The sequence below is a fragment of the Petromyzon marinus genome, chromosome 71, assembly GCF_048934315.1.
Source record: "Petromyzon marinus isolate PM22_M1 ecotype Great Lakes invasive population chromosome 71, UKy_Petmar_22M1.pri1.0, whole genome shotgun sequence".
Taxonomy (NCBI): Eukaryota; Metazoa; Chordata; class Hyperoartia; order Petromyzontiformes; family Petromyzontidae; genus Petromyzon; species Petromyzon marinus.
Window position 1 is genome coordinate 1625628 of NC_133737.1, and position 11331 is coordinate 1636958.

Sequence of the window (11331 nt, forward strand, 5' to 3'; positions counted from 1 at the left end):
CGTCACGAAGTAACAGGAAGCTGCTGCTCCGCCGTGCACTGAAATTCGAGGTGAGAAATTCTCATCGCGGTTGTGGTTGTTGTTGTGGTGGTGGTTGTTGTGGTGGTTGTGGTGGTGGTTGTTGTTTACCGAGGTAGAGCCTCGCTCTCTCTCGTAGGGATGTCAATTGAGTAGCAGCAAGCATGGAAGCGATGTCCAGGTTGGAACTTTACAGCGCGGGGCCTAGTCACGCGGGGCCTTGCCTCCTGCCCTCGCCTGATCGCGTTTGCTTCAATTCTCTCGCTTAAGTTTAATTTGTCTTCACACGGTTCGCCACTTTGTCACTTTGTTTTACTTTTAAATATTCACGCAGTTTTTATTTCGTTCTTTTTTACCAGGCCAAGCCCGCTTGAGCTGCTGTACCGCTTTTGTTTTCGGAAGCGACCTGCCCACAACACAAGGTGAGGCTCGTCAACAGCGTGGCGGTGTTCACTCTGGACGCGTGGCGGTGTTCACTCTGGACGCGTGGCGGTGTTCACTCTGGACGCGTGGCGGTGTTCACTCTGGGTGCGTGGCGGTGTTCACTCTGGGCGCGTGGCGGTGTTCACTCTAGACGCGTGGCGGTGTTCACTCTAGACGCTTGGCGCTGTTCACTCTAGACGTGTGGCGGTGTTCACTCTAGACGCATGGCGGTGTTCACTCTAGACGCGTGGCGGTGTTCACTCTAGACGTGTGGCGGTGTTCACTCTCTGCATGTGGAGTGGGGACAACCGGGGGATCTGGAGGGAAATCCACGCGGCCACAGGGAGAGAGAGACACGTAAACTCCAAATATACAGCAGGCGCCAGGGTCGGGATCCAACCCACGACTTCCTGTATGCCAGGAGAGGTAGTTAACATCTCACCACATGTAGAGAGAGACATGCAGCCTCGGCAATGTTGATTGATCTTCAATTAATTACTTGGTGGAGTAAGGAAGCATTAATACTGAGAGGATGAAGGTGGCCAGGCATGCGTCTGGACACACCACCAACTGTTTACCATGCCAGTGTGTGACAGGGTCAAGTTTGTATTTGCAGTAAAGTCTATTAACTCTATTTAGCATGGAGGTTATATCAAAACAATAGTTTATTTTTGTTTTCCTCTGGGACTGTTTGTAAGAATGGAGTCGGGAAGTTATCACAGCACACGTGCAGCTGAAGTCGGAACTGCTCATCCCAGCATTCAAGGACATCTGTGCCTGGCTTCACACCTCTAAGTTGCGATTTAACATTAATTTATGCATTTATGCATAACACAAATAGTATTATTTTCCACACCCTTTGCTATGTCAGCTGAATTTAGCTTTCATAAATGTTCCTTTTGAAGCCAGACATCCGAAATTGTGTGCTCGGAGTTTTGGGTTAACATTCATTTTGAAGATACGAGGGCTTCCAGGCACGTTTATGACCATTTGCCCTCTCATTGTGTGCCATAACAGCCCGTTTGATGAATTTGGGACACTTTTTCACTATAAAATGAACATATGAATAAGTATAGACATGTAAGTCACGTGTGACTGTGTGTATGCATTCCTCTGTACATCGATACTGACGTGTAGATGGTGTGGATATAATTTTTTTCTGTCTGCAGCTGACGCTTCCTCTGTCGCTTCCTCTACAGAATTTGTCTGATGGAGAAAAGGCACTGGGCGCAGCTCGGTGCAACAAGGCGACAATGCGACCGGTGTGCATTCAGCACGGATCGTCCTGACCGTTTGAGACGGCACCAGAGAACTCACACAGGAGAGAAACCCTTCAAGTGCAGTGTGTGTGAGAAGGCGTTTTCACAGTCACCAAATCTTCATGTACACCAGAGAACACACACGGGATATAAACCCTTCAAGTGCAGTGCGTGTGGGAAGACGTTTACACTTTCAGCAAATCTTCAAAGACACCAGAGAACTCACACAGGAGAGAAACCCTTCAAGTGCAGTGTGTGTGGGAAGGCGTTTGCACAGTCATCTGCTCTCGTAACACACCAGAGATCACACACGGGAGATAAACCCTTCAAGTGCAGTGTGTGTGGGAAGGCGTTTGCACGTTCATCACATCGTCATGTACACCAGAGAACACACACAAGAGAGAAACCCTTCAAGTGCAGTGTGTGTGGGAAGGCATTTACACGTTCACAAAGTCTTCATGTACACCAGAGAACACACACGGGAGAGAAACCCTTCAAGTGCAGTGTGTGTGGGAAGGCGTTTGCATATTCATCTTCGATTGTAAGACACCAGAGAACACACACGGTAGAGAAACCCTTCAGGTGCACTCCGTGCGGGATAGTGTTTGCACTTTCATCAAATCTTCATGTACACCAGACAACACACAAGCATCAGAAGATCCACAAGGAGTGGAGTCGGAAATCAGCTTGTGAAAGTCAAAGTGCCGCAATGAGCCCATCCCTCATGAAACAAGAACCGGAGGAAAATCCCAGCTTGGACACTTTTAAAGGTATCGAGGTGAAATATGAAGTGGTGAAATGTGAAGAAGTGATGGTGAAGAGCGAAGAAGTGAAGGTAAAATGTGACGATTCAACTCCAAAATCGGACCTTCACATCGATGGAGGCAACGTGAAGCAGGAGGAGAATTCTGACTGTGAGGCAGAGCGAGGCAACTCCCAGCAGTTTGTGGAAGTGGAGGTGTGGGTGGACTTCCTCTGAGACAATACAAAGTCAAATGGAGACCCGGTAAATGTGTAAGCCAGAGACGATGTCGCTCCAATAGATGCACCTTTGTCACAGGCCTTTAATGACAAGAATGTGAAGTTGAACACTAAATTCCTAGGTGCAAATTGCAGGGGAAGAGCGGCCAGTCTTTGTGGATCTGTGGGTTGGGTAGATCTCTAACCAGGAGCGACAGCCAATAAGCTCCCAAGCATTCACTATGTTCTAATAATTGCATTTATATGGTGCTTGCTTAATCGCCTCTGGCAATTCAGAGTTTTGTATCGTATCTCGTCTCAAACACTCGAAGAGCATCCCCAAGTAGCAGCTGCCCCTGTGTGGCACAAGGTGGTGGCCCTGCTCCGGCCTGCATGTGGACAAGAGCCTGTCAGTAAGGGGTGATGGTTGATGTGGCATCTTGGTTGTGTAGTTAGTAGGTAATGTTTAGAATTTGCTCAATTTTGACCCAGACGCCAGCATCCAATGGCCTCATTTTAAATGGCGCAATAGTATGATGTACATACACTGTTAAACGTATTTTTTAAAATAGCTTCTTGTTAATGCGATGTGAACCTGATGCAGTATATTTCACTGCAGTAATTCAATTTTGTGAATATTCCTGTCAATAATTTAGAATGAATACTTGTCTGATTGTGTGCGTACATGTAACATTTTGTCTATAAGGGTCAAACATTGAATAAGTGATGTTAGGACAAAGTGTGTTTTGGAAGTAACCTGTACAGATAACTCAGGTGAGACTCATTGTTCTTGTGATACAGGTTAAAGGGTATTTTTGTATTTTCAGGAAGCATCTCCCTCTGGAGCAACTCATTGTCTTTTCAAGTAGGGAGCACACTCGGATCATTCATAAGTTAGAAGGCATACCATACAAAAGTTACATGTAGAGGAGATACATTCTCTACAACACGAATTATAATTTAGTTTTACGTGTTGGCGTAGATTTTGTCGAATTAGGACGAGAAATGGTCCTTGCTGATTAACGTCTGGATGTTCACAACCAATGCTTGAAGCAAGCCTGACTGCCTGCGGCGCCCCTCACAACCATTTACGGCCTTGGGCCAGGAAATTAACGAAAAAAATTGCACACGAACGACGCATTCACGCAAGCACCTGATGCTCCGATTTGAAGTTTGAAAATGAAACAACTTTGAATTGTATTATGTTTTGAATTAGATAATTGTATTTCTTCATTAAAAGCTTATTCATTGAAAACGATATTTTGTGTGAATTTTCTCTCGTCTTTAAGTAGATGGCCTTGCCAGAGGTTCAGTTCGATGGGGACTTTCACCTGGTTGGGATCGCGGGATTGAGATGAGGCGACACGGAGCTGGCCGTGCGTGAAGACCGCCGTCCGCAGATTGATTACAACGCGATCGAACGTCTGTTCCTGCGCCTCCATCGTTCATGCAGGGGGTGCGTAGGTTTGCAGTGCCCCCTGCATGAAAACGACAGAACGTGCAGCGTTAGTCACGAAGTTGTGCGCAAGCGCCACAACAAGGCGGTGTGAGCTGACCTGCCACCACGTTTATGGGTCAACAGGAGGCATCCGAGAGAGAGAGCGAGGTGCGTAGGGGTCGACCAAAGTAAACCCCTGGCCCCTGTTGTATATGTGGGTTATGAAAATTTGAACTTCCCGGCTAAGGTCTGGTTTGTACGCTCCACCATCCCATTCGCCTGGGGGTGGTATGCCGTAGTTTGGTCCTTCTGGATTCCGAACTCCTGGCACAGCGCCTGAAATAGCTCTGCCTCGAACTCACGACCCTGGTCAGTAATGACTCGTTCAGGGATCCCATGTTAAAGTACGTATTGTTCCACAAATGCTCTGGTGACCACAAGGGCCGTTTTATCTGGGATGACCACCGCCACTGGGTAGCGCGTGAAATACTCCACCGCCACGAGGATATACCGGTTGCCTCGGTGTAATCGTGGGAATGGCCCCTGTAGGTCGATCCCAACTAGATGGTTCACCCGTCTGACACGGATCGGACTCAGGGACACCTGATACTGCACCGGTTTCTGCCCACACTGCTGACAAGCGCGGCAGCCCTGTACCCAGGTGGCCACATCTTGTGCCAGTTTGGGCTAGAGATACTGGCGACGCAGGGTCTCCCGAGTGCGCCGTTCCCCATCATGGCCCCCTAGCGGGTGATCATGCACCAACCGTAGCAGCTGGGGCCGCACCTGGGCGGGAACACAGATGCACCCTAGCTGCCCGGCTTCGGTTAGTTCCCGCACCACTCCGTTCTCTACACGCAACCGGGCATACAAACCACTCCAGGGTCCCTGCAGGGCGACCTTTTCCTCCCGCAGGGCCGCCTCCACCGCTGCCAGGTCCGGGTCCCGCCGCTGGGCCTGTCTCAGCTGCTCGTCGTCCAGGCCCGGGAACGCACAGCCGACGTCCTTTTGGATCTGACCGGGCAGGGCGGAGCGGCCCGTCGGGCCCCGGGTTGTGGGCCCCGTGCCCGCCGGGCGGTCCACTGGGTCCCTGGTTCCTTCTGCAGGGACCTCCGTGGCACACACGGCACTTTCAGCGGAGGGGGGTTAGTCTCAGGGCGCTCCAGGGGGGCCGTTGCCTGTCGGCAGCGTCCCCCCGTGAAGTACGGGCAGGCCTCCTCCGCCCTCGTCACGGCGCACACCGTGGGTCGCCTTGACAAGGCGTCCGCGTTTGCGTGCGTCCGCCCTGCCCTGTACTCGATCTGCAGGTTATATTCCTGCAGCTGCATCAGCCACCGGGCCATCTTCCCCCCGCGGTTCCTTGAATGTGAGGAGGAACTGCAGAGCATAATGGTCAGTTCGCACGCGACATTTCCTGCCGTACAGATACGGCCGGAACTGTTTACACGTGAAAATCACGGCATACAGTTCCTGACGGGTCACGGAATAATTCAGCTCGGCACCGCTCAGGGTCCGGCTGGCGTATGCGATGACCCGCTCCGTCCCACCCTGCACCTGTGACAACACCGCGCCCAGCCCACTGCTGCAGGCGTCAGTGTCCAAAATAAAATCGGTGGAAAAGTCAGGGAAAGCCAGGGTGGGGGGTATGGGCGAGGTGGTCCTCCGTCCACTGATAGGGGTTCCTAGTGGAAGTGAGTTGGGTGAGGGGGCGTGCAATCTCGCCGAATACCTTCACAAATCGACGACAATAAGTGGCTAGCCCCAAAAACGACCTCATCTCCATCAGGTTCCTCAGTCTTGGCCATTCCATTACGGCGCGTACCTTCTCCGGGTCGGTGCGCACTCCTGCCTCGCTGACGCGGTGTCCGAGGTACCCAACCTCGCGGTGCGCCATATGACACTTACGCGGCTTGAGCTTGAGATGGGCTTCTCGCAGTCGTTGGAACTGGTGCCACGACAGCGAAGCCGCTCCGTGGGAGCCGTGCCTGCAACGGGGGTGCTGCGGCAGAGAAGCCACCAGGCTGCTGTCGCAGCGCTTCCCCCACCACCCTCCACGTGAACGCACACACGCACTCACGTAGGGTCTCGTGGGGGGGTCACCTGCCCCTGAGTTTTCACCCGCAGCTCGGGGTTAGCGTGGACGAGAGGGGCACCGCGGCGTATTCGCAAGGTGGTTAGTACAGCCATTTAAATCATGCCACGAGGGGCAGCAGCGAGTGGGGGAGAAGAGACGAGTGGGGGGTCACGGGAGAATGGGGAGACGGGGGGCAGCCACCCCAACAATTCATATTCTTGGTTCTTTCGGTAAAGTCACCACGTAGAAGGGAAACAAAATGAAAACCGCGACTTTTTTCAAATTTTCTTGCTGTGGTTTTCACACCTGATGATGATTGCTTGTGTTGCAGTCGAAATGCCGTGAGAATTTTATTGTTTTATATTTTTATTATTTTATTTTTTCCCTATCTTCGTGGTGACTTTACCGAAAGAACCAAAAATACAGTTGAGATGGTTGTGGACTTCAGGAAGAATACAGCCCCACTCACCCCCATTACCCTGTGCGACTCCCCAGTCAAACCTGTGGAGTCCTTCCGCTTCCTGGGCACTATTCTCTCCCGGGACCTCAAGTGGGAACTGAACATCAGCCCCCCCACCAAGAGAGCTCAACAGAGAATGTACTTCCTACGGCAGCTGAAGAAATTCAACCTGCCTAAGACAATAATGGTGCACTTCTATACAGCGATCATTGAATCCATCCTCACCTCCTCCATAACCGCTGCTGCCACTGCCAAGGACAAGAGCAGACTGCAGCGTATCATCCACACTCCCATCGCTCCAGAAGGACTCTGACCCAATTCTCCCTCCTGCCCCCCTTATGTCCCCAACGCCCGTTAACCCCCGGGTCATATGACGTCATCCTGAGCATTCAATCGAATCCTCTTGCGGCCATTTTGAGCGCTCTGGCCGTTGTGGGGGGGGGGGGGGTCACGTCATCCCCCCCCCCTCCTTCCCATTGTCTCTGTGCCTGCATTCTTCGCCGGTGACTCATCGATAATCCCCTTGCCCCCTCCCACTTAAGTCAACTCTTATCTGCCTGGGGGCTTTCCCTTCCCACCCCACTGTTTACCCTGCCGCTGGGTGCTGGCTGAAGTTCCCATCCCCTGCGTGTTGTGAATGCTTCATCGCGGCCGGCCTGTAAAGCTCTACGCCCCCTTTTTTGGGAGGGCCACCATGTAATCCGGTCTGGGGGGCTCAGCCAATTTCCTGGTCCGGGGAAACCGTGGAACGTCCCTGCTAGTGGAGTTCTCGGGTGAAAACCCATCGTACCAGGTGATCCCTCCTCGAGACCCTACGGGGGTGCATGCGAGTGTTTAGTGGGGCGTGCATTCATGGGGTGGGTGTGGGGGGGGCACGTGGAGGGGGTAGCGCCGATCGAGCTGCTCCGCTGCGGTGGCACCACACAATCTACCAACCCTCGAGGACCTGCCCACCTCGAGGAGCATGAGGCGAGCGAGGAAGATTTGTGGCCGATTCCTCCCACCCTGGACACTTCTCTGTTCCAGCTACTCAACTCCGACAGAAGGCTGCGGTCCATCAGGACCAAAACCACACGCCACAAAAACAGGTTCTTCCCATTCGCTGCTGGCCTCTTCAACAAGGCCAAGGGCTTACACTGAATTTAACATTTTATCTACAAAATGACACCTTGCCATATTTACACTATGTTACCCTATTTGTATTTTTAGATTGTATCTCATAGCTAATTTATATTCAATATTTATTCAAAATTTTACATACTTTAGCCCCTTAGTGTTAGTTAGACGTTGTACCTTTAGTATAGTTAGACTTGTATACCACTTATTTAAGATTTAAGATTCCTATATGTTGAATGTAAATTCCTTGTCTGTACGAACTTTCATGGCGAATAAAACCCTTTCTGATTTAAACCCTTTCTGATTAAAGTCATGTAAATAGAAAATAATAATAAAGAAGAAATGTGTTTATTTTTATTATTTAAATTGTCATTTCATTTAAGTTTTTTCTTTAATGAAACATGTTTTTTAATCTACCTGACTTTACCGAAAGAACCAAGAATATTAATTCCTGCAGTCACAAAAGTTTAAAGTCAAAATAGAATGTGCCACCACTCGGCTCGCCTCAATCTGCGTGGGGGCTTGGCCCCCCCTCACACACACAAAGTGTACACACACAGTGTACACACACAGTGTACACACACACACACAGTGTACACACAGTGTACACACACAGTGTACACACACACACAGTGTACACACACACACACAGTGTACACACACAGTGTACACACACACTGTGTACACACAGTGTACACACAGTTTTCAAACACACAGTGTGCACACACACAGTGTACACAGTGTACACACACACACAGTGTACACACAGTGTACACACAGTGTACACACACACTGTCTACACACACACAGTGTACACACACAGTGTACACACACACAGTGTACACACACACACCGTGTACACACAGTGTGTACACACACAGTGTACACACAGTGTGTACACACACAGTGTACACACAGTGTGTACACAGTGTACACACACATACAGTGTACACACATACAGTGTACACATAGTGTACACACATACAGTGTACACATAGTGTACACACACATAGTGTACACACATACAGTGTACACATAGTGTACACACACACAGTGTACACACACAGTGTACACAGTGTACACACAGTGTACACACACAGTGTACAGACACACACTATGTGTGTGTGTGCACACACACACACACGCAGTGTGCACACACACAGTGTACACACAGTGTTCACGTATACACACACACACGCAGTGTGCACACACACACACGCAGTGTGCACACACACACACGCAGTGTGCACACACACACACACGCAGTGTGCACACACACACACACACAGTGTACACACACACAGTGTACACACACACAGTGTACAAACACACACAGTGTACAAACACACACAGTGTACAAACACACACAGTGTACAAACACACACAGTGTACAAACACACACAGTGTACAAACACACACAGTGTGTACACAATAAGGTCCACGTTGTTGCTGAGCTCACACACCCAAGGGGTCTCTGATCAAGGGAGGGAGCAATGGAAAATTAATTTAAATCAACTTAAACTCCAACCCCGCTCTGTGACGTCACCACTCAGCATTACCTCAGCGGCGTGAAACGCCAGGGGGAGGTGTACCTCGCTAGTGATGTCATGTCACTAAGGTATTCACCCCACCCTGTCCAAGGCTCCTTTGAGCGTGACGTCATCTCTGCCTGGGTCGCTGCTGCTTTCTGTTCAAGTGACGTCATGTCACCTCCTGCTGCCGCGTGACGTCACGAGATAACAGGAAGCTGCTGCTCCGCCGTGCACTGAAATCTGAGGTGAGAAATTCTCATCGCGGTTGTGGTGGTTGTGGTGGTTGTTGTGGTGGTTGTTGTGGTGGTGGTTGTGGTGGTGGTTGTGGTGGTTTTTGTGGTGGTGGTTGTTGTGGTGGTGGTTGTGGTGGTTTTTGTGGTGGTGGTTGTGGTGGTGGTTGTGGTTGTTGTGGTGGTTGTTGTGGTGGTTGTTGTGGTGGTTGTTGTGGTGGTGGTGGTTGTTGTGGGGGTGGTTGTTGTGGTTGTGGTGGTGTTTGTGGTGGTTGTTGTAGTGGTGGTGGTTGTGGTGGTTGTTGTGGTGGTTGTAGTGGTGGTTGTGGTGGTGGTGGTTGTTGTGTTGGTTGTTTGTTGGTTGTTGTGATGGTTGTTGTGGTGGTGGATGTGGTGGTGGTGGTTGTGGTGGTGCTTGTGGTGGTGGTGGGTGGGTGGTTGTAGTGGTGGTTGTGGTAGTGGTTGTTGTGGTGGTTGTGGTGGTGGTTGTGGTGATGGGTGTGGTGGTGTTTGTGGTGGTGGGTGTGGTGGTTGTGGTTGTTGGGGTGGTTGTGGTGGTGGTGGTTGTTTACCAAGGTAGAGCCTCGCTCTCTCTCTCGTATGGATGTCAATTGAGTAGCAGGGAGCATGGAAGCGATGTCCAGGTTGGAACTTTACAGCACGGGGCCTAGCCACGCGGGGCGTTGCCTCCTGCCCTCGCCTGAACGCGTTTGCTTCAATTCTCTCACTTAAGTTTAATTTGTCTTCACTCGGCTCGCCACTTTGTCACTTTGTTTTATTTTTAAATATTCACGCAGTTTTAATTTCATTATTTTTTACCAGGCCAAGCCCGCTTGAGCTGCTTTACCGCTTTTGTTTTCAGAAGCGACCTGCCCACAACACAAGGTGAGGCTCATCAACAGCGTGGCGGTGTTCACTCTAGACGCGCGGCGGTGTTCACTCTGGGCGCGTGGCGGTGTTCACTCTGGGCCAGCGGCGGTGTTCACTCTGGGCGCGTGGCGGTGTTCACTCTGGGCGCGTGGCGGTGTTCACTCTGGGCGCGTGGCGGTGTTCACTCTGGGCCAGCGGCGGTGTTCACTCTAGACGCGCGGCGGTGTTCACTCTGGGCGCGCGGCGGTGTTCACTCTAGACGCGTGGCGGTGTTCACTTTGGGCGCGTGGCGGTGTTCACTCTGGACGCGTGGCGGTGTTCACTCTGGGCACGTGGCGGTGTTCACTCTGGACGCGTGGTGGTGTTCACTCTGGACGAGTGGCAGTGTTCACTCTAGACGCGTGACGGTGTTCACTCTGAACGCGTGGCGGTGTTCACTCTGGACGCGTGGCGGTGTTCACTCTGGACGAGTGGCAGTGTTCCCTCTTGACGCACGGCGGTGTTCACTCTGGGCGCGCAGCCGTGTTCACTCCGGGCGCGTGGCGGTGTTCACTCTGGGCACGTGGCGGTGTTCACTCTACTTGGTGGAGTGAGGAAGCATGAATTCTAAGCAGGTGAAGGTGGCCAGGCGTGGGTCTGGACACACCACCAACTGTGAACTATGCCAGTGTGTGACAGTGGTGGAGCCAGTGGGGGTGGGGTGGCACGTGCCCCTCCAACGGTCCGATCGAAATCCCTAATTTCGATCGGACCGTTGGGGTTTATTAATAACTAGCTTCACTACCCGACATCGCCCGGAACTTGGATTCTTGTCTTGGATAAATTTCAAATTTCATATTCCCTTATCTTTGTTGCAGGTTGATGCCACACACTCCATGGTCATTTCCCCCACCCCCCCCCCCCCCCAAATACAAAAGTATATTTTAATACTTTTTGCATTGTGTCCTGTCT

The 11331-nt window shown here is 51.2% G+C and overlaps 2 protein-coding genes across 3 annotated transcripts in view; one reads left to right on the forward strand and one right to left on the reverse strand.

The window, feature by feature from the left end:
• Positions 1-11331, reverse strand: part of LOC116957256 (uncharacterized) — a 631244-nt gene that overhangs the window by 323320 nt on the left and 296593 nt on the right. The gene's annotated exons all lie outside the window — the stretch shown is intronic.
• On the forward strand, positions 126-3918 carry LOC142906868 (uncharacterized). 2 transcript variants are annotated; one of them, XM_076055577.1, is made up of 3 exons: positions 126-440; positions 741-867; positions 1641-3918. In XM_076055577.1, exon 3 carries the CDS (start codon positions 1651-1653, stop codon positions 2677-2679), a length of 1029 nt encoding a protein of 342 aa, XP_075911692.1. In that variant the 5' UTR covers positions 126-440; positions 741-867; positions 1641-1650; the 3' UTR covers positions 2680-3918. The 2 variants fall into 2 exon arrangements, with proteins under 2 accessions (XP_075911692.1, XP_075911691.1); XM_076055576.1 differs by lacking the exon at positions 741-867 and having other exon boundaries at positions 129-440.

Bases quoted from the DNA above. Each gene is read 5' to 3' on its own strand.
- LOC142906868 (XM_076055577.1), top strand. From the start codon at position 1,651: ATGGAGAAAAGGCACTGGGCGCAGCTCGGTGCAACAAGGCGACAATGC.